The sequence below is a fragment of the Podarcis liolepis genome (assembly GCF_965112155.1).
Source record: "Podarcis liolepis genome assembly, chromosome: 12".
NCBI classification, from domain to species: domain Eukaryota; kingdom Metazoa; phylum Chordata; class Lepidosauria; order Squamata; family Lacertidae; genus Podarcis; species Podarcis liolepis.
The window spans coordinates 20,293,208-20,317,075 of NC_139563.1; the positions used below are offsets into that span (position 1 = coordinate 20,293,208).

General features: G+C 44.3%; 1 protein-coding gene and 1 long non-coding RNA gene across 2 annotated transcripts; one reads left to right on the plus strand and one right to left on the minus strand.

The window, feature by feature from the left end:
* Positions 1–251: 251 nt before the first annotated feature.
* Positions 252–15,878, minus strand: MTPAP (mitochondrial poly(A) polymerase). The gene is made up of 9 exons (XM_083467017.1): positions 15,657–15,878; positions 13,910–14,082; positions 13,094–13,327; positions 11,166–11,390; positions 7,230–7,441; positions 5,133–5,359; positions 4,163–4,255; positions 3,999–4,072; positions 252–2,827 (listed from the first exon to the last, which is right to left on the minus strand). Exons 1-9 carry the CDS (start codon positions 15,826–15,828, stop codon positions 2,489–2,491), a joined length of 1,749 nt encoding a protein of 582 aa, XP_083323143.1. The 5' UTR covers positions 15,829–15,878; the 3' UTR covers positions 252–2,488.
* Positions 15,873–19,132, plus strand: LOC310689570. The gene is made up of 2 exons (XR_014517510.1): positions 15,873–16,281; positions 17,766–19,132. It is a non-coding gene; the product is annotated as an uncharacterized lncRNA (long non-coding RNA).
* Positions 19,133–23,868: the final 4,736 nt, after the last annotated feature.

The following is a 23,868-nucleotide window of genomic DNA, read 5'->3' on the forward strand; positions in this document are numbered from 1 at the left end:
TTGTTGCTTTTCTATACAGCCCTTCATCAAAAGATCTCAGGGGGTTCACAAGATAAAAATACAAGATAAAACCACAGATAAGTAGTTAAAACAAAAACAATACAATAGGATTGAAACACCACAATACAATAATGCGTGTATATAAAAACCAGGTTGCCAGTTGCATTTGGAATGCTGTGCAGAGTTCAGATTGCCCCCATCCCAATGAGGACATTGTAGGGAAGACGGAAGTACAGAAAAAGACAACTAAATTAATCAAGAGATTGGAGCACCTTTCCTACGGAGAAAGGTCACTCAGTTTTAATTTATTATCATTATTTTCTAAAAAATGGACAGAGTACATGACCACAGAATTGCAGAGTTGGAAATGACCCCTAGGGCCCATCTAGCCTAACCTGCTGCAATGCAGGGATCACACAATAAAGGATTATACAATTATACCTGGCGTGAGTGTATTCTTCTCCTGAACTCAAGGTTGTCCAATGAAACAGACTGGCAGCAGGAAAGGCTGCAGCTCAGGTGGCAGAGCATCTGCTTTGCATGCTGAAGGTCCCAGGTTTAACCCCCAGGTATCTCCAGGTAGGGCTGGGAGAAAAGCCTACCTGAAACCGCTGCCAGTCAGTGTAGACAATCCTGAGCTGGATGGAACCATGGTCTGGCTCAACGTAAGGCAGGTAAGTCCCTATGCTCCTAGATTCAGGGGAGGCCAAAGAAATCACAGCTCCACACAGAATGGAAGGTTACTTGCCCGCAGGCTTGTAGATGGCTTTAAAATGGAATTGGACCCCATACTCCATAAATTTGCACTGCTGCTGCTTGGAAGCAGGGGAAGACTGCAGCCTTTGTGCCCTCCTGTGAGATACCCAGAAGAATTTGGCTGTCCACTGTCAGAAACAGGATGCTGGTCTCCAGCCAGCCAGGCTCCTCGCCTACTCAGTGACAAGCAGTGGACTGCCCCAACCTCATTCCTCCCCCTTGATTTCAGGCGCTTGGGGGGAAGACCACCATATGGCACTTTGATAGCAATGCAAAGATTTGGAAAACAAGCAGGATAACTAACACAGAAACTAAGAGGATGAAGACAGTAGGCTAAACATTTCACTCTTGATTCATTTTTATCATGTGCCGTTTAGTTTCACACTGCAGCCTTAGAAGCCTGTTAAATAGTCAAAGGAAAAATTGGCCTTTTTAAAAATAGAAAAAAGGGGTAATATTATTTCATATTAATGGTTCCCCATTACTCATTAGAGGAGCTGCCTACCAGAGTCTGGAAGGCCAGTCACCATCCATTTATTTCAGGCTGAAAAGAATGCCATTCCAGCAGGAAGAAGAGCAGTCAAAGTGACAGGTCTCCAAAGTGAAAGGAACGGAGTGATTTTGAGAGGGAGAAAGTCAGAAATAAGGACAATGCTGAAACAGAGGGGAGATGGAGTGAGTTGTTAAGCACAGCAGCCACCTACAAAAATATTAAGCAACCCCCCCAGCAAAAAAAAAAAGGAAGAGGTTTGTGCGCGTAATCACACATGTACGCAAAAAGCACAGCACAAATTAATTCAGGGATGCGTACTTGGATCTGTGCCACCCTACAACATGCAGCTCAATGGGAAAGCTGTTAAATTTGCAGGAGCTGTGTGTGCTGTGCTTTGGGCTCCTGCACATGTAATGAGTCCTTAGATCACACCAACGGAAAAAACTGCACATTCACAGGAAGGTCTGTGACAGCTCAATTCAGAGCCTTCAATGCAGGTTAATACAAGTTCCAGGCAGTATCAACAACACAGGCTGCAGTCCTCCTGGATTTCAACTTCCCAAACCTTTCAAGTATTAAAATTAAATGAAGATTTCAAATATAGAGACAACATGACAGTAAGGTAATGGTAATATTGTGTTTAAAAACTTAAAGCGTTGTTTTTTTGTTTTGGATGCACAAAGGCAGCTTCTACAAAGGCATCATCTGCAGTATTTGTTCTCATACTGAAACTCACAAAGACATTTCTTGTTCAGCACTGAAGACTTCCAGGACAGCAGAACTACATGCAACCACTCTGCCTTGCTCACTTTATTTCACCTTGCATCGTTTATGGATGTGGTTACAAAAATGGATATAGGTACTTTGGCTACAATGGTTTGCTGTGCATCAGTGTGCTTGGCAGGTGCAAGCTGTTCCCAGAAGGAAGAGGTTTGCTGTACATTTCACCTCTCTCTTATTTAACCAATAATATTTCCAAGGCCCAGATTCTCAGATCCTTTGTTCGTGCCTTTCCGATCGCTACTGAGTATACACTTAATTCATAAAAAATTGGATATTTCTCAACCAAAAGAGCAGCACAAACAGTCAAGAAGAGCAAGAGGAGATTTGGCGTATCAACCTCCCCAGTTGCAGAAGACCTGAAGGCTGCGCTGCTACGACTACCTTTTCATTCCATGCAGAAACCAGGATGCTCAAGAGATACGGAGCCATCAATCATCGTTGATGCTGCAGAAACTACTACTCCCGAGTACTAAAAGGCCTCTTCCCATTCTCAGCGCTAAGCTTCAAGGATTCCAACAAGCCCTTGATCCGTTCGCTGGCTGGTCCCCTCTTCCTTCTCGTACCCTTGCTGGCATTATTTCCTGCTGATGTTAGGAGAAGGGCTGCCAGTCCCCAGCGCTGGTTGCTGCTGGACGGACCCTTCCCTGTCTGCTGCAAAAGCCAGGCGCTCTCTCTGGCCAAACTGACAAATCTTTCAAGCTGCGTTGCATTTACGTTCTTGCTGATATTAAGGTTTTGTTCAAAGGGGTTCTGTATGTGAAGAGCAGACGCTTCTGGCTTGTTTTGCTCTTTCCCCTGTATATTTGGAAAAAAGGAGGCGGTGGTGAAACAAAAATCATTTAACATGTGCACCGTGTATTACTGACTGCCCCGAGGCAAGCGTAAATAAGCAGAAACCCATGCAAAGTCCAAAAACTGCTACCACCACCACCCATTTACTGGGCCTTTCAAAAGAAAGCCAGGTGTTTCTATGCAAAGGTATGCAGAAGGGAGATCGGGATCTACTGGTGGATCTCTAGTAAGTTGCAGTAGATGAGCAAGAGTTTCCAACTCTCAGAAATGTAATGGTGTAATGGCTTTTCTTGCTTATAGCAGACTGCTGAAATGAAGTAAGCTAACCAGAAATGGATTCGTGTGTGAAAGGTCTGAGTGCTCAGTTCAGTTCTAGTACTGGGGGTGGAGGGGTGGGGAATATCTAGGCATAGAATATGCTCAGAGGCACCCTGTTCTACAATATTAGCAGAATATCTTTTCTGCCAGGCTCTGGTTTGCAGATCTAGCAAAAGACACCAACAATCCTGACTTTGCCTACCCCTGTAGTACAATATACAGGCAACATGCTGTGTTCTTAGAGAAGCATTTTGATGGGCAAGCCAGGACTGCGGTGGCAGAGACAATGAACTGGGTTCAGAGGGAAAGTTCAAGAGTGGAAAGGCAGCAATTTCCACATACTCAAACACAGCAAAATTCATATTTGCATATTTCTTTCACTCACAATAACTGACAAGAGGAGGAAGGATTCAAGTTTTTGCCCCCATCTGTGAATAAGCCCAAGGGGGCTCTTAGCTGGAGTCTGTGCATCAAACAAAAAAACCCCAAGGGGTGGCCTTAGATGCTTTGTCCTAAGGCTATAGCCAGCAAGGCCCATTTAGATCCAACATAGCAGGGACCTAGCAAGGTATTAAAATGTTCTCCCAATATGGCCTCTCAAAAAATGCCACAAGCCACCCACATCCATTCAGCAAACAGCCCCTCTCTCACCCAAATAATACATTTGGAGGTTTCTGAATTGAATGCCAACCCATACTGGCTGCACAATTCAGTCATAGCAACACAGCAAAGCAGGAAGAATTACTAATATCAATTTTGCTCCCCCCACCCCATCTCCAATATTCAGACATTTTCATACAGTAACGTAAAGACTGGCAATAAACCCTGCAAGGGTGTGAAAGTTAAATACTTTTACCTTCCTGATATTTAGTGAATACTTGTTAAAATGAAAATTTCCAAAGTATTCAAAGAAGTCACTCAGTAGTACATCTGGAAAAAAGGGAGGAAAGCACCGTAAGGAAAGAAGAGACCCAAGTTCAGGTCTGACTGGTGAAAAGATTTACAAGGGGGCCTTCTTACCTAGGGTTTCTGTGTTTTCTGTGGGCTTAATTTTGTTCAAGTCACTAATGAAGGTACAGTCGTGACCTTCAATCACGTGCTTATCTTCTGCATCTAAAGCAAAAAACAAACACTTTTGAACTATCACATACAGATACTATAGAATTTGATAAGGGATGAAGTTAATCGCATAGAAATTAGTGTGTGACAAATTATAAAAACAACCGTTCAAGCACTTCAGCATTAAAACAATTCAGGCACAGACAAAAGACAATGATTATTTATATCTCTTACTCACCCTTCACCGGAAGGTCCCAGGGTGGGATACAGCATATGAAAAGGCAATACAACTGAAACAGCAACAAATACACACACTACCCCTTGAATGCCCGAATGAGTAAGCAAGGTACTCATTGCTCCTAACAGTGGCCTCTCCTTTTGGAAAGGCAGAGGTAGAAAGTGGTGCAAAATCCAAGCAACTGCTCCAATTTGCAATGCTTGACTTTTACCCTCTTTCCATTGCTTTTATCAACTAAAAAACAAATTGCAACCACTGTGAAGTTCTGGGTAGGGTTAGACTCTCCCTGAAGGAACAGGTGCATAGTCTGGAAGTAGTCCCTCAATTTAAATCTGTAACTGGACTGCCAAGCAGCTTTTGTGGCTACAAGTGCTTATGCCTAGCTCTGGCCATTTATGGACTGGGATAACCTGGCCTTAGTCAATCATGCCAATGACCCCCCCCCCTTTTTGACTACTGCAATGTGCTTCATCTGGGGCTGGCCTTGAAGACTGTCTGGGAACGGCAGCTAGTGCTGGGAACTGTGAAACTTAGCTGTGAGGATATCTGGTTTTGCATTTTGTTTTGTTTTTTAAGTGCATTGTCTTTTCTGCTTTGTTGTATCTGCTCTGGGCCCCTTCCAGAGGAAGGGCAGGAGAAATATCTTATAATTATTATTCCACCTGCACATGTTTGTCAAATCCTCCCTCTTACCAGCTAGCTCCTTCAGCTGATCCAAAGTTGGAATGATGGGGGGCTTTCTTCTTTGCAGAAAAAACAAGACCATCATCGTGAGCGAGAAATTAGTAATCCAGGGGCCAGGAATGCTGCTGGTTATGGCTTGGACCCGTGCCCAGCACCGCACACTGAACACCAGAGCTCTCACACGCGGGTCGAGGCTGCCGTAGATATATAGGAGCTCAGAGCTTTTTAGGGCAATTCTGTTGGAAAAGGAATGGAAGAGGGTCAAAGGGACAATATAGAATGTCAACAACTTATAAGTGCAACACATGAGGTTGTGAAGAGAGCCCCTGCCAACAGGAAAACTGGAAGCATGTATCCTTTTTAAAGAAATGGCAACAGACTGTTTCACAGGAGACAAAGGATCTACAACTGTAAGGCTTGCATAAACCTTTGCTGGTTTATTGCTGAAGAGTCAAATCAACACAGAATCACAATTCTCAATGTATGATGTTCTCTGAGATGCAAACTTTAGAAAGGTAGAGGGCATTGTGCTTATTAGTATATCTGCTCCACAACCCAGAAGTGGACCCATTAAGAGATACTAGGTTGTATCCAATGCTAGACATAACTCAGAGAAATTAATGTTCATGGATAATGCAGGGTTATTAATTTCAACTTTGAGTAGAACTTAACTGGATTTCACCCACTATTTCTCCTCATAAGAACAGGGCTGTCACTCAGAAGGGTAAAGAGGGAAGCAACTAAGGCCATCTGAAACGGTATCAGGAGGCTTCAGGGAGGACTGGCAGACAGGGTCAGACATGAGTGGTAACACAGAAGCACTGCGATCTTTCTTTGCAGAGGGCAAAACAATAGCTTTTTTCTGGCACAGAGAACTCAACATGGCAAAGTTCACAAATGCTAATCTGGTCAATATAACATCAACACAGGTGTCTCCTGTGGTTTATTATAAAAGCAACTGTAAAGTATTCATACGATTGGTATTTCCCCTATACACGGAATTAAGAAAGGAAAGGAAAAACGCTCAAAGGGGAAAAAAAGAAACTGTGCCAGAAATGTTATTAATAAGAAGCCTGCTCCCCCTACTGGTCACCAAGTGAAAAAAACGAAGTTTTCTTTAATACAGTGGTACCTCAGGTTACATACACTTCAGGTTACATATGCTTCAGGTTACAGACTCCGCTAACCCAGAAATAGTGCTTCAGGTTAAGAACTTTGCTTCAGGATGAGAACAGAAATCGGGCTCCGGCAGCGCGGCAGCAGCAGGAGGCCCCATTAGCTAAAGTGGTGCTTCAGGTTAAGAACAGTTTCAGGTTAAGTACGGACCTCCGGAACGAATTAAGTACTTAACCCAAGGTACCACTGTATATACCACTGTATGCCCATCTGTATATTTTTATCCAGCGGTTCTCAAGTGGTTTCCCTCAGCAGACCACTTGAAAACTGCTGTTAGTCTTGGTGGACCACTTAACAGACCTTCCCCACACCCTTTAGTGCTGTCATCATTGTCAAAACCAGCACCTAATTATGAACACCACAGGCCCTGTTGAGAAGGGCCCCTTTACCTGTAATTTTTAGGGAGAAATTTGCAGGCTGCACCAATGCCACATGGACAGAGGCCCTAGGCCAGGGCTTTGCTGGCCTGTCTGATAATCCAGCTTTGCTTGGTCAAAACAATCTCAGTCTCCATTGCTGGAGTGGGGTGAGGAATAAAGTGGGGGCGGGAGAGAGATTATATTGATGCTAGCAGATCCCAATCTGCATTTTGCCTGCTCCCGCTTTAGAATGCTGATATACATTGCCACTCTATAGCCACTTATGCACCCATATCTAAACCCAATATGGTGTGGTATACTGTATGGGTGGGGAACCTGCAGTCTTCCAGCTGTTGATAAACTACAACTTCCATGATCCCTGACCATTAGCTGCACTGGCTGGGGTTGATGGGAGTTAAGAGCCCACCAGCTGGAGATTACCTGGTTCCCTTTCTCTGGTGCAATGGATGCAGTACCAGGCTGGAAAGACATTACTAAGCTTATAGGGTATTTCTGGCTACCCTTGCCCTGAGTTTCCTGGACGGTAGGATGTACATTTGAAAATGCTTACCTATTATTAGCTGTCAAGTCACACTGAAATCCTGAAGGCTGATGAGAAAATCGTACCAACGGACAGCGAGCATTAAGTATTTTTTGGACACCGACACACCCAGGGCCAAAGTTATCAATAAATTCGCCAATCACATAAAGAGTCCTCTGCGTTGCTATTCGTTCAGAAGGTACTCTCTTCATTAGATAGTCTATGTTGAAGGGACCTGTTTTCTAACACAAAAGAGACAGAATAAGTCAAACGTTCAAAACAAAGGCAAGCCCCCTGACACAGCGTCCTCTTCAGAAATTTGTATAAGGTGATGAGCACTTGAAAATTAGGATTGTCACCTGCATCTTCTACTGACTTGCCTCTTTTTAGTCTTTGCCTCCCATCCCCGAATGAGCAAAATATTATTGTTACACAGCTAGAACTCAAATATGTGGTTTATTTATTTAACATAATTTTTATACTGCTTGATCGTAAAAAAACCAACAACTTCAAACTGGTTTACAAAAAAGGAATAAACAATACAGTCACACCTTGGTTCTCGAATGCCTTGCGATTCGAATGTTTTGGCTCACGAATGCCGCAAACCTGGAAGTGAGTGTTCCAGTTGGCGAACGTTTTGGGGTAGCTGAATGTCCAATGTGGCTTCCTATTGAGTACAGGAAGCTCCTGCAGCTGATTGAAAGCCGCGCCCTGGTTTTCGAACGTTTTTGGAAGTCGAACGGACTTCCGGAATGGATTCCACTTGAGAACCAAGTTATGACTGTACAATTATTAGTAAAAATAATGAAAACGTTCAAAAACTTAAAACCAGCAATAATCTAAAAACACAATGGCATTCTAGATATCTCAGTAAAGGTAAAGGTACCCCTGCCCGTATGGGCCAGTCTTGACAGACTCTAGAGGCCGGGAGCCAGCGCTGTCCGCAGACACTTCCGGGTCACGTGGCCAGCGTGACAAGCTGCATCTGGCGAGCCAGTGCAGCACACGGAACGCCGTTTACCTTCCCACTATAAAGCGGTCCCTATTTATCTACTTGCACCCGGGGGTGCTTTCAAACTGCAAGGTTGGCAGGCGCTGGGACCGAACGACAGGAGCGCACCCCGCCGCAGGGATTCGAACCGCCGACCATGCGATCGGCAAGTCCTAGGCGCTGAGGTTTTACCCACAGCGCCACCCGCGTCCCTAGATATCTCAGTAGGCCTGTCTAAACAACATGTTTTTAGCAAAGACTACAGTGAAGGCACCTGGCTGATATCAATAGGCAGGGAGTTCCAAAGTGTAGGTGCCACCACACTAAAAGATCGAGTCCTTACAAATGTGGAATGGGTATTACATGGCATCTGTAACAGTGCCAGTTCTGCCAATCAAAGCTGAGTGGGCACATCTTGCAGGCAAATTGTCCCCAAGTTGTTAAGGGATTTGTATACTAATAGTAACACCTGGAACTTGGCTTGGTAGCAAATTGGCGACCAATGCATATCTCGGAGCACTGGTGTTATATGGAATAGGGAAGAGCAGTTATAGCCCTAAAATTAAATGTTCAGGATCCAAAGAGCCCCACTTATACCTGGTTTCCACTAACTTGTCCTGGCTTCCCTAGATGCTGCTTCAGCTTGGGAGGGAGAGGGGCATATGGAGGCTGAAGCAGGAGAAAGGACAGAGAGAGACATGCCGCATGCAACCACTTGGAGCCCAGCCAATCTGAATCATGTCCAGCTCTAATGGACCCTTCAGAGGAATAGATTTAACTTTTTTTATATAAAAGCAATGCTGTTAGAGAAATGCTCAGATATTAGAAACACATGCACCATCCATATCCATGACAAGAAAAGCTGCCTCAAGGCAAAGACTGAAACTGAGCCAGTTCTCTCAGTAGAGAGAAAAACCAACCTGGAGAAAGTCAGGGGTTTCCCACATGTGACGGGGAAATGGTTTTTAAGCACACAGCCTCTGTTTACATGAGCAAAACAAGGCAGCGTTGGCCAATACACTCTGGCAAAATTACGCAAAAGGAGGAAGTGGTATATGTGCGACTCCTTTGTGCTGATGGGCAGCATTTTATTACACTGTCATGAGAAAAATGTAACCGTGAACTGCATTACTGCAGTTTGCATATGCTGCTGTTTGAGATAAGATTGGCTAATTGCATAGAGGAAATGTACACGGCTTTGCAGCTGCCTGGAACAAACCTGCTTAGTTTGCTTATCCCCGTGTGGACATTGTGTTTAACCCTTCCTGTGCCTGCATATTCATTGTCCAGGAGCATGTTAACGTGGCCACCGGCTGCCATGCAGCACATGGAACAGGCACCCAAGTCCCGTTTTCATTGCAGAAAGCAAAGATGCATGAGAGCAGACTGTTTTGTGGGTGCTGATAAAAGCACTAAACGCTGTCAAAGGTTTAGGGCAGGGTGGGGAAGCTGTAGCCCTCCACATGTTGCTGGACTCCCTGAATCCATCATCCCTGACCTTTGACCCCATTGGTTGGTAGTGATGTTAAGTTCTCGAAAACAATCTTTTGGAGAATATTCTTGATTAACGAGAATATTAGAGAATTTTCATTTAAAATAGATGAATATTCATTTTAATGCATTGAAAATGATATAATTAGTTAATATATATGTTTATTCATGGGTAAACTTGTTCAGATGGCAACCAAAAACTGTACAGATACTTTTATTCAATGCGACAATGCAGGGGGTTCACATTCTTTGATTTTTTGCACGAAACTTGAAATTGAAAATTCAACGGGAATGACTCACGTTAATCACTAAGCCTGCCACTAACCGTATATTTACCATCAACTTTGAATTCTAATTATGTTGTATATGTATGAAATGTAGCTTTTAAAGTAAAAGGAATAATTAAAATCTCAGCTTGACTTATTATTTACTAGGTTTTTAAAATGTGGGTTGTAAAACTGGTTCTTACATTAGAATTTACAGTTTGTGAAGAATATTCTCTGGAGAATTTTCTATCAGAGAATACTCTCCGCAAAATATTCTCACCTCACCTCACTACTGGTTGGTGATAATGAGCACTGGGCTCCATAAACATCCAGGGAGCAACTGGTTTCCCACCCTTGACTTTAGGGTCTGGAATTCAGTGCCTTCTTTACCACTTGCAGCATAAGCAGGACTCTTCCATTTGTCCACAATGACTGGATAAGGTACTGGTGATGCTCTAATGACTGCTAGGAGGTCCATGCACTTGAAGATGGTGGTAATTAGTCTTTATAGTACCATCTATGTACACAGCACTCTTGAATATGAGTAATTTGTAGGATTTCAGTGTCAGGGAATTCCAGGAAGTAGAGTTAGCAGGGAGGGGAAGTACACACACACACAAACGGTAACCAGACAATGCAATGATATTGTTTCGTACTTGAAGAAAAAGCCATTTAGTTACAGGCTGGAAATTTGGGTTGAAGCTTAACATTAATTCACACATCAACCGCAATGCAATTCTTCTGATGGCTGAATTGAAGATAATGTCACTAGATGCTCTCCGAGGAGCTATGTATAAATTATAAGCTCATGTTTGAGAAAGGATTAGGCCTACAAATTTTTGATCCTCTGATAATTTCATTAGAGTACGGCAAATGAAGCCATAACGGACACACGCAAGGGTAGGCTTTTTCCAGCTTAGAACTTGCCTGCTGCCCAGTTGTATGAATAAACTAGTAAGTATATACACTGAAAGACTGGGAGCAGTGGATGCACATAAAGCAGATTAAGATGAATACATGGCATTCAGGAAGCTCAGTAACAGCTGTGCAAAATGACAAAAACAAACCAAAAAAGCTGCAGATGTAGCCAACTTTAATTTGTATCACGGCAATTAAAACAAATCAAATTAATAAAAATGGTCATGATTGCAAAACAGTCATTCCACACTCTAATCAAAAGATAAATCAATGGAGGACGCTGTTAGAGAAAGACCTTACCCTTTGGGTAGCATTTTTTCGGATCGCATCCAGATCCAAAAACATGTCTAAGTCACATCCCAGTTTACCAAAGCTGTTCACAGAAGAGCCAAAGGGCTTCACAATGCAGTCTGGAAAATAAGCACTTGCAATGTCTTGAATTAAAGAGCAGGTAAAAAATCGGAGCTTAGTGTTTTCTTCCGTCAGCTGATACTTCTCTACGAGCATGTACAACTGGTCACTCACCTGCAACGACAAAAAAAGGGAGAGAGGGAACTCAATCTCAGGTTATGTGAGGCACTTGGGTGACCTTTGAGAGTTGAGAAACAGCTGCATTGTCTGCAAGGTACAACTTTACAACATAAAGCAAGCAGAGGCTAAACTCAGCATTCTTTCTTTCCAAATCCATCCTTAAATATTATTTAAATACAAGTACTTTAAACATCATTTCTCTCTGCACTGAACACAATAGATACTGGTTCAATGGAAGATCAACAGATTCAGAAAAGACACAAGTAACTTCTATATACAGCAATTCTTACATATTTGGCTTAAAACATCACCTTTTGGCTTAATTGTTCCTGCTATTTGGTGCTTGTTAAATTACTGTGCACTATTGAAGATTAAAAGGGATGGAATTTGTAAGCCACCACAACCCACTGACATTTTCATCCTAATATTAATCATCAGAATGTCTCAAGTTCTAACATCTACTGTTATCCGAGTGTACCAAGTGATACATTTAGCAAATATGTAAAGTCACCCTGTTCACATGTTATTAAATTATAATTGGTGGTTTACTGTGAATGTGCTAACTGTTCCTGCTTTGTTCCTCTCAACTAGTGAGTGGGAGCAACAAGTCATGATCCTTGGCTTAGCATTACATCCAAACCAGGGGCCGTGGTTTGTTTCACTTCCAACAAACCATGTTTGGAAAGCTAAACTATTGGGGAGGAGTGAAGCAGAAGCAATCTGCTTGGTCACAGTAAGTCAGTAACTATGGCTTACTACAAAGTGCAAACACAGCCACTGTAACAGACATAAGTTAACGCTATATAGCTTTGCACCCAGAATAAAGGCACAACATCGACTTTGAAGACAAAGGATGAACTTTGTCACTAAATGTACTGAGAACATACATGAGTGCAAGTTATTGGGTTTCGGAGGCATGGAAGTTCATCAGAATTCTATCAGGAATTTGCAACTTGATGATCTGTAATGGCGCACAAGGTTCTATTCAAACAACAAAATTACTCAATGCTACAAGGCTTCTCCTGCAATGTTTAACCACAAAGAATGTTGGGTGGGTCCTAGGATGTTTATGTGAGCCAATGGTGAGGCTCAGTTAACTGATTGTGTTCTCTAAAAATCTCTGTACTGTGCTGGTGATTTCATGCCAGGCAACTTGATGCAAAGAGAGTTCACTAATGATTCCTATTCCTGGAATCAAGATTTCTGAAAAAGTTAAGTTTCTTTACATGAAAATTCATTTTGATATTATACGATTCATTATTGCCGCCTCTCTCAGAAGCATGAATGGAAGCACTGTTTATAAATTTAGTTTTTCATGATCCAGATTAATTAGTAGCTACTACCAACATGAACTATCTAATCCTTCATAGAAGTTCTTTATTTTGCTTTCAGCTTCTTAGTATTGAAAATGCAAGAGCTACTTCATTATCAGTAAGCATGACCATTCTCTGTCCTATTTAAAAGATCTGGAGAAAAATCACAAATTGATATTTATTCCATTGGTAACAGTTCTATTGTATTAACAAGTATTGCACCGATTTTTCCAAAAATATTAACGGAACTATTTACTACATGCATTAAAAACCATTCACCCTCTTTCTGATCAGCGTTTCTGATTCAGCTTTTCAGTTACATATTCAACACAATAATAAAAGCTGCTTTATTTCTTATAAGAGAAATTGCAAACATGAACTTACACTGTCAGCATTACATAGGTTCGTCAGCAGCTCTCCAACTTGAATAGTTGCCTGTTTATGACGGTAAACTGGAGTCTGATTGGAAGCTTCGCTTGGTGGGTTTTTCAATGTTATTGTAAAAATTCTGGATTTAAATGGAACAGGACACTCATCCACCAACTGTACAGAACCAGTAGCATCCTGCAGTGAAGCTATACTGTCGGTCTCAGAAAATTCTACTACTGCATACATCCCCTGAAGTAATAGAAAGGAAGAAATAGTAACATTTATGTAGTATGATACATAACAGATTTTATCTGTAAACATAGGCTGGGCATTAGAATGATTTTTCATTTTTTAACCTGTTAAGACTACAGTGGTACCTTGGTTCTCAAACTTAATTCGTTCTGGAAGTCCGTTTGACTCCCGAAACATTCGAAAACCAAGGTGTTGCTTCCGATTGGCTGAAGGAGCTTCCTGCACTCAAGCGAAGCCGCGTCGGATGTTCGGCTTCTGAAAAATGTTCAAAAACTGGAACACTTTACTTCCAGGTTTTTGGCGTTCGGGAGCCAATGTGTTCGTCAACTACCATAAGCCATTTGAGAACCAAGGTTGCACTGTAAAGCTAAATGTTCCTCCTATGTATATGAAACTAACTGTATTTTGTAAGTTGCCTTGGGAGACCTTTGTGTGCAAGTATTTTAAAATCTGCCAAACATTAATTTCCATGCTATCCACTTCTGTAAAGGATGCAGATGAGTTATCGCAAGTCCATCTGCTCTTGGGTCTTTCTATTTGAATCACACAAATTCAGTTGCTAATGCTGAAAATACTTACGTAACTTTCATAGAAGAAGTGATTCTTAATGTTCCCATGAGATGACAAGTATTTGAGTAGTTTTTTCTCATTGATTTTGGATGGGCAGTTAATTAACACGGTTCTTTGTGCCTGCTCTCGTCTTTCTGCTAAGATCTTACTGAATGTCTTCTTTCTGGTGCTAATTTCAGTATCTGGATGGAAAGGGAGGGGGAAACAGATTATATGAGCAGAGTTTTGCAGCCTGATATTAGTACATGTACTTTCCATTTTTAAAAGCAAAAAGGTACGTACTACATGACAACCCCCCCCCCAAAAAAACCCTACATAAAAATTTGTGTGCATTTTTGTTTTGCTACATAAAAGTCTCTGTGTGTGAACGCACACTATGCTTAACTGAAAACAGCCCCAGGCACCAGGTATAAGAACATAAGAGGAATTCTGCTAGATCAGACCAAAGGCCCGCACCCTGCTTTCCATAGTGGGGAACCAGATGCCTATAGGGAGACATGACTGCAGTAACATTAGTATTCACAGGTGTTTGTGTAATTTGGGAATATGCGCAAAATTGCACCAACAGCTCGGTCTGTTTCTCAAGGTGCCCTTCCTCAACACCTGAAATCTATTCATGGTTAGGATGCCAGCTGTGGTGGGCATCTTGAAACAGCTCAAGGCCATAGGCCTTTGGCTTGACTCATCCATACCCACTTTCTCCAAAGAATCTGTGCAGGCACACTGACAGGTCTAACGCCATGGCTGCATTCAGCAGCAATGTGGGTGGTGGTGGTGAATTGCTATTTGTGGTGGTGGTGGATCTCTCTTCAAACTTGAATCTTTCTGTGTATTTGAATTTCTTCACTTCAACCTCTAAGACCAAGTTCCTGTAAGCAGTTCAGTTTATGATGCATTAATACAACTTATGAAGCATGTGTGTGTGTATAGTGTATTTGAATTGTCTTCAGTCAATAAAACACTTTATACTGAACCGTGTGGGCAATGTGTTTTCTTCACTGTCAATTCTAGAAAGGCCTACGACAGGAAAAGACGAAGATTGTGAAGCTTTGCTGGACTACTCTGCTGGTGCTGCACAACTTGGCTGGCCACACCAGTATAGGTTCAACTGAAGCGGACCCGAAAAGGGCAACTCCATCCCTACCAGGGAAGAACAGGCAAGGGAAGATCTACATCAGGAACAGGACATTGGAATCTGCTGCCCCAATTGGATCCTACCGCCTGAGGCAGTTGCCTCATGGGTGGGTCGGCCCTGTATGGATGCAATATTAAAACACTATCAACAGGTGCCCTGGAGGCGATACAGTGGTACCTCGGGTTACATACGCTTCCGGTTACAGACTCGGCTAACCCAGAAATAGTGCTTCAGGTTAAGAACTTTGCTTCAGGTTTAGAACAGAAATCGGGCTCCGGCAGTGCGGCAGCAGCAGGAGGCCCCATTAGCTAAAGTGGTGCTTCAGGTTAAGAACAGTTTCAGGTTAAGAACGGACCTCCGGAACGAATTAAGTACTTAATCCGAGGTACCACTGTACTGCTTTCAAGATTATAGCCACTGGTAGCTTTATCACTCGTCCCTTTTCAAAGCCATTTTAAGTCGGCTGCCACCAGCGCATTCCTTCGCCTCGCTGCTCACCCCCTCGAGGGTCCCTCAGCCTCTCCCCTCAAGTTGCTAAGCAGCAGGCTGACATCAAGAGAGAGGGAAGGGACGCGAGGCCGGGCGGGAAGGGGCCTCCCGAGAAATCGAAACCACTTTTACCTGCCACCGCTTCCTCGCTGCCGGGGCCCTGCGGCTCGCTCCGCGCAGCTGCCGCAGCTTCCGTGGAGCTGAACCGGTTCCCGGCGACCCTCAGCCTGGCCTCGGCGCGGCGTAGGAAGCACAGACCCCGGCACTGGAGCCAAAGAGGCACTCGCCCCATGGGGGCCGCCATTCCTGAAAGAAGCGCGGGAAGGGCCCGCACTGCGCACGCGCGCGCCCGACGCAGGCGGCACCTGACGGGGCGACGCGAGGGTCAATATTCCTCGGCTTGCCTGCGCGTGCGCGCTGCGAACGTTCTTTTCCCTACGACGGGAGCGCGGAGAGGGCAAATCTCCGGGGTTCGCGAGAAGAAGTGATAGATTCTCGGATAGAGTGCTTCTGAATGGGGAGGCTCCGTTTTTACCTGTCGTGGCGAATGGCCCATCGGGACTCCTGTCGATAAATTTGTTTGGCTGTCCTAACAACAGTTCTAAGACCTGAACTGAATGCTGGTCTCAGCCACCATCAGGGCTCCAACGCCATAATTTTTAGTAATCCTGGCTTTATTTAAGGATGGGTCACCAAAGTTGCTGCTGATAGAGCGTTTGAACTGTGCTACAGTGAACCCAATCTATTTAGGATTATGGTAAGTCCTGTTAAACTAAGCAGAATTTACGTCCAAGTAAACATCAGGACAGAGCTTAAATCTTTGCATATGAATAATAAAAAAGGCACCTGGAAATATCAGCAATAGCAACGTATCCTAAATTCTGAGCCCACTTAGCACCATTTGTAGTGACACGTGCAGCCAAACTGAGAAATGAGATTGAATGTTGTAGGAATGGACTTTATAAAGTAACAATATGATAAAAACAAAAGCAATGTGATAAAAATAAAAAACACAATAACACGCTGCCTGATAATGATGTATCACCGGAATGTCCAACAGGTTGATCGTGATCTACTGGTAGATCCCCGCGAGGTTTTGGTAGATCGCGGTCGATCCCTGGCTTTCTTTCCTTAGCGTTGTTAAAACTGACTCCTAACCCCCCCCCCCACCTCGCCCTCCATTGTTGTTCTATCTCTGGAAGGGAAAGATGGAGCTTTCTCTGTGTTGCTGTTTTCCCCTATAGCGATCTTTTTGTGAGTGACTTTACCCCTTTGTCCCTTACCTTTAAGCCCCCCAAACCGGAAGTTCCCCCCAAAGCTTTTCCTTTAACCCCCGCCCCATGGGGCTTTTGTCCTCCCTAAAAAAAGCTCAAGAACTTTGAGCTAAACCCCTAAAACACGGGGATAAATCACTGCCAGTTTTTAATTCTGAAAGTAGATCGCAGTCTCTTGAGAGTTGGCCACCCCTGATGTATCAGTCCACTGGTCCTTTTGGCATCAGCACATTTCAGACAGGGGGCCTTCCCCAGCTTTGCTTAGAGATGCCTGGAATTGCGTTTGAGGACCGTTGCCTGCAGGGGATGTGTTCCACTACCAAGCTGCAGTCCTGTCCCCATCCTTAGTAGGTCATTGACTAGGTGTGTTTCTATAATGTTCAACTTCAAAGGGCAACTGGATTCCACAGAAGACAGCAGTTGCAGGGAACAGGGGTGCCTTTCCAGACTCCTACACTTTGATGGCATGCTGCACCTGCTTAAATTTCCCCTTCTGACTTTGGGCCAGTGTTAGATTTTTTTTGCTGCCTGAGGTGAAGAGATGAAGCTGCTATTCGTCCATTTATTTGTCCCTTAACTGTGGTCCCCTTATGGCTCATTCACCTGCCCCTGGTCAATTTCCTAGTCCTCAGGAATAAGGGGTAAAGTGTGTGCTCTTAAACAATATTATTATTAATCCAACAAGATGAACACATTATTTGTGAAATATACAAATGAAAAGAATAAAACATGAAATCTTTGCAATAATTTTCCCCACAGTTGCATCAATAATATTTATGTCAATTACATTTTTATATTCGGCACTATGTGGAGAGAGAGAGAATGGGGGCAGGACATCTTATTAAATGAAAAGGTAGCATATACACTTAGATATATTCATTATGAGGAACATATTTTTTCCAGCGGTATCAGCCCGTGGAAACCAAGAATGGTATTGCACTCAGGTCATGCTCTTGGCTTTGCACAGGCCAGGATGAGAATAGAGTGCTGTGCCAGATGAGCCATTGGCCGGATCCAGCAGGACTCTTCTTCTGTGCTTTTCTTCAGAGCAACTCGTGTATTGTGCACAGGTTTCCTCAAGCAGCCTCTGCCAATGCACTGTCCTAGAAATGTTTTGGACTATAACTTCCATCAGCCCCAGCTAGATTTGAGCCAAAGGACAGGTGAACTGGAGCAACATTTGTTCATCCCTAAATTGTGGCCCATATTCGTCACCTGTGGGGAAGCTTTAGACAGAATGGGCAGGACTGAGGAACCTGCATAGCTGCTGTTGGACTCCCATCTCCCATCAGCCCCAGGCAGCATGGCCAAGAGTGACGGATGATGGAAGCTGGAGCACAGCAACACCCAGAGGGCCACAGGTCTCCCTTCCCCATCACTCTATTGCTTGGGAAATGACAGTCTGCCTCTACTTCCATCTATTCTCTAATTTCCCCAACGGAAATAAAACACTAGCTAGTGATTTGTGCCCAGTGCACAATTTGACTGAAGTAAATTAAGGTGTTCTAAGTGTGTATAAGCGATCATGTTAACCGCTGCCTGTTTTCTCAGGCTTTTATTTTACCTCATCAAAGCGATGGTTATCCCAAAGATAACTGGATCTTGACTAGTCTCATGAATGATCCCTGAGGGATTTTGCTGTCCATCCCAAGCTTCCTATTATCTGGATGCTTCCAGAAGGAGGAGTCTTCTGCGCATGGGTCCCATTGAGCAGGCAGGAGTCATCACAGCAGGACTGTCTGGGTTGCCAATTATGACGCGTGTGCACGTGAGCCTGGAGGACTGCTTTCAGTTTCCACACCCAGAAATCTAGGTGACCACCCTTCCTGTTTTTCAGGGGACATTCCTTGTTCTTGAAGACTGGCTGAAGGAATCATTAGAAGTGCTTTTGTGAAATAATCATGAAAGGCCTAAAGACTGTGGTAGACACTATTAACTTTATTACAGGGTTCCTAAACTGCTCTGCAGATCACCAGTGGTCCAGAGATGCTTTCTAAATCCCTTGTTTGTCCAGGAAAGCAGTCTCTCCTGGGCACTGAGGGTTCAATGCCTGCCTTATAATTTGGTCCTCTTTGCCCTGGCAGCAATAAAATATCAGGAAGAAGGAACTGGATAAAATTGCAGTAAACTGTAAGGGAGATTCAGATGTCTAAATAGAAATATGTTGTATGAAGTTGTAGAGGCACCCCATTTACAGTCTCGCTTACAATATACAGTTCTGATGGCTTCTGCAGAGCCTTTATGTTTTTATATATGCATATATTTCCTTTTGATATGTGTCTGTATGGTTTTGTCATGGTCTTTGGCTAGTACAATAAAATACTATTTTTGCCACCCTTTTTGCCAGTCATTCCTGGTGTGCCTGTAAAAATACAACTAAAAATCATACTGCATCTAGATTAGCCAATTACAGTTTCTGCAACAGGCAGGGAAATCATTAAGTGGTCCAAGAAAGACTCTCTGCAATTTTCAAGTGGTCCATGGCGGGAATGGGGGAAGTTTTATCTGTCTTCTCAACATGCCATCTCAAATTCTCCCACGAACAATACATGCAACATGTATTGCCAGTTTGTATTCAGCCAGTTTGAAAACCATTTTCAGAGTTACCGTAATGAAGCATAATACAACTCGAACGATGCGTTGTGCTTTTGTGGGCTCCCCTTAGGCACTTGTCTGGCCACTGTGGGAACAGAACGCCAGACTAGATGGACCTTTGATCCAGCAGAGCTTTCATTATGTTCTGAAAGCACATCAGCTGAAAACTATTTTGGCTCTTCCTTGTTGCCCCTGATGTTCCTTGATGAAAACGCTGCACCACTTGTGGCCCCTTCTAAGGAGTCAAGATAGAGAGGCTGCGAGATCAATTTTTTTGGCTGCTCAGCTAATTCTGACATGCTTCATCCACACCCATTTGCTGTCTTGGGTCAATTGCTGGCTGCAGTGTGTCTCTATGGAACAGCGAACCCCACCCATCTGAGATAACACGGTTGCAGCCCTGATGATTAAGGAACCCATGATCACACCAGTGGGGTTACTGATTCTCAGCTCATTTCAATATTTGATTCACCCCTTACATCTACTGTCGGGTGCTGTTGCGGTTGCTCGAGAGTAACCAGGCAGGACTCCTACCTGTGTTTTACAGGCTTTATTTTGGTGCAACCGCTTTACAGTGAAGAGCCCCAAAGCTCATGTCTGGCTCAATTGCTAGCAGAATCCGGGAGTGGTCTTTTTTTGTACCTCCCCCAGCATAAACGTTTTGTTACCTCCAACCGTCTCTGCCCCTCTCTGTGCCGCAGACTACTGCGCAGGATGGGCGATGGCAAGGGCGTGCTTCCCTCCTCTCCGGCTTGCTCAGGAGCGGCGTTTAGGCTCTCACTAGCATCCTCTGGTCCTTGCACCTCTTCCCCACTGGAGGTGGGGCTTTCCTCCTCCCCAGAAGAGGAACTGCTTCGCAAGATTTTCGGAGGCTCCCTGTAACACAACTGCCTTTCTATTTCTTGCCTCTGTGCCGATGGCAGTTCCCTGACATCTACAAACCAGTTAGAGGTTGGGATGGGAGTTACAGAGAGTTTTGGCATTGCTTTGTCAAGATAAATCACATAATTTGAGGGCAGGGGGGTGGGTGGGATCTTTTTCAGACTGGGGGCCACATTGCCTCCTGGGCAACATGCCAGTGTTGGGCAGAGCCAGAGACAAAAGTGGGCTAAGCAGAAATAAATAAATTTCACATTTGTTCAGAAGGCTAGTTTTTCACACACTCACACCTTATCTTCCATTCAGGCAAGCAAGAGGCATTGTAAGACCAAAGACACAGTCCGCCCAGGCAGAACCATTTGAGGAATGCCATAAATGTAATATTTCTCTAAAACATATATCCTACATTACATTCCTTGTTCTCATTCCTTTGCTTATATTTCAAGTCCTGCCTGCGATTTCTATTTGACTGTAATATTTTCTCAGATAATCCAAAAAGGGTCTCCATTCTTCTGCAAGCGTTTCTTCTTTGGGGTCTCTTATTTTTGCTCTCAGTTTCGCCATCTCCGCCATAGTCCATAGGCTGCAGTGTGGCCAGGGGAGAGGAGGAGGCATGGTCTGGAGAGAAGGCCAAGGGCCAGATACAGAGACCAGGTGTCCCCAAGGCCTGAGGTACCCACCCCTGTTGTAAACAGGCCATGAATAGTCAAATGCTGCACAGCCCGTGTGCTCCCAAACCTTCCAGTGAAACACAAAGGCACGAGATATTCCACTTATTTATTTATTCCTTGTATTTGTAGTCTGATTTTCTTTCAAATCTATCCCAGGGTGTTAAGGAAGTGCAATGAAGTGCAATTACACAACTCGTATTCTACCAACTATTCCCCCCCACCACCACTTGTAACAGTTTGCAGGGTTACCCCAGAGCCGTTCCTTTTGCAGGATTAGCCGTCAGCTCGGAGCTTGTCCTTATGGAGGGTAATTCAACCCCACCCACAGAGTCCAGCCGCTGGTATTTAGCTAAGCAATCAAGTGACAGATGCGTCACCTGATTATCACACAGGAATTAAAACCAATGTCTCCCACACTTTTAACTGTATACCGTGTGTGTGTGTGTGTGTGTGTGTGTGTCTAATGCTGAAGCATCTGTCTTTTAGGTAATACCGTATTTTTCCATCTATAAGACGCCCCCATGTATAAGACGTCCCCTATTTTGGGGGGGACTCAGATTTAAGAAAATGGGGGGAAATGTATCTGTGTATAAGACGCCCCCTAATTTTGACATTATTTTTTAAGGGGAAAAACCTAGTCTTATACATGGAAAAATATGGTACTTTATATGCATTGGCAAACCTGGAATAGCTCAGTCAGTAGAGCATGAGACTCTTAATCTCAGGGTCGTGGGTTCGAGCCCCACGTTGGGCAAAAGATTCCTGCATTCCAGGGAGTTGGGCTAGAGGATCCTTGTGGTCCCTTTCCAACTCTACAATTCTGTGATTCTATGATGATGTGAGTCCATCTCAAAATCCCACCCTGAAGTGAAAAAACCCGAGAGATTCCAGACAAAGGTCACAGATGCTCTAGAACAGAGAACCGCTCCTCTGATCTGGCCCGCCATGTGTTCTCCAGTGCCCTCCCTCAGCCCTGCAGCCCATATTTTCTGGTGGCAATTAAGTACTAGAGCAAAAGAAACAGAGGTGGAGTTAATTTCATCCTCATGGTTTAAATCCTTCCATCACACTGAGATGCAAATTGCCCCCTCCCTGCTCATCTGTTTGGAAGAGAAACATAAGAAGCTGCCTTTTACCAAGTAAGACCATTGCTCTATCCAGCTCAGCATTGCTTGCACTGACTGGCAAAGACTCTGGGATTTCGGGGGTGGGGGGTGGGAAGCTCTAACCAACCCTACCTGGAGATGATGGGAATTGAGCCAGAGACCTTCTGCATGCAAATACTCTACCACCTGAGCTATGGCACTTCCCTGGTAGAGGATGAGCGGGGAGCGGGCAAAAGGCTTGTGTGTGTTGCGTGTGGATGTCCTATGCATGGCATGTGGATGTATGCAGAGCCACCTTTCCTATTGGGCTTACTGGCACGTTGCGCCAGGGTGCTATCCTCTCAGGAGCGCCCCAGCGAGTGGGGGAGCTCTGTGGCTTTGCCAGTGGCCTCCCTTTTCCCTGCACGCCCGTCAGCTGTGCCCTGTCAACCATATGGCTGGCGGGCATGCAACTTGCCTCTCAGGCCTCCGCGGGAAGAGAGTGATCCCTGCAGAGGCTTAGGATGGAAGCTGCACCCCGCCAACTATATGGCTGGTGGGCATGCAGCTTCCTTCCCAAGCCTCCAAGGAAGGAGAGCAACTCTGGGAAACGGGGAGGGGGGGCGCCGGAGGGATCTTTGAACCACGGTGCCGGATATGCTTAAGACGGCCCTGTATCTATGAAGGCCATTGGCCACGTCCACTGCAGCTTGTGGACCCAGGAGGGCTGGTCAAGGGCGAGTGCAGCTCTCAGACCAATCAAGGGTCGCCATCCCTGTGTGGCAGTGGTGCCAATGATACAGTGCTTGTACTTCTAAAAGGGTGCCAAGTGGCTGCCAATTAGCTACAGCCACAAGGTTCAAGGTGCTGGTCCTGGTGAACAAAGCCCTATACAGCTTGGGACCAGGAGACTCCAAGGATTGTTCCATCCCTTAGATTGCCAACCAGGACTCTGCAAGAGAGGGCATGCTACAGACCTCTTCCTACCAGGAAGCCTGCTCTGCATGATGTCATGATCAGGCCTTTAGCGTAGTAGCACCTTCTCTTTGGAACTCTCCCTCCCATTGTGTATCAGATAAGTTCCTCCTCTGCTGCCTCTTTAAGGAGCAACTAAAGACCTTCCACTTTTAACAAGCCTTCTTAAGTGATCTTTATCCTAGTTCAGGCATAGGCAAACTCCGGCCCTCCAGATGTTTGGGACTACAATTCCCATCATCCTTAGCTAACAGGACCAGTGGTCAGGGAAGATGGGAATTGTAGTCCCAAACTTCTGGAGGGCTGGAGTATGTGTGTGTGTGTGTGTGTATAGATATATAGATATAAATATGCTTTCTCCACACACAGTAAGCCCGCAATCTACGTGCATTTAAATTGTGCACATTCAGCTTTACGCGCTTGGCGACAAAATTTTAAAAAATTAAAAAGGGGGTGGAAAGAGGACAGGAGTCTGGGGGGAAAGGCTTTGGTAATCCCTCCCACCGTTGCACCTGTTGTGTTTTAACTACCGGTATACACAATTTTGGCTTTAGGTGCTATCCCTGGTTTAATGTACACACCATTTAAAAAAAAAACCTGCCTATGTATATTTTAAAGAATGTTTTATATTTGTAATTTTTAAAAACAGTTTTCATATATGTAACTGTTTTATATATGTTTTTATTTAGCTGCAATTCACTTCGGGGTTTCCCCGCGGGAGTGATTCATAAATGAAAACTATTACTACCACTATGAATAATAATAATATTAGCTACTACAACTTACCCATCTCCACCCTGCTCTCGAGATGAGCCAAGGGCCACATGGCCGGGTGCTAAGCTCCTTGATAGCTTGATTCCTCCTC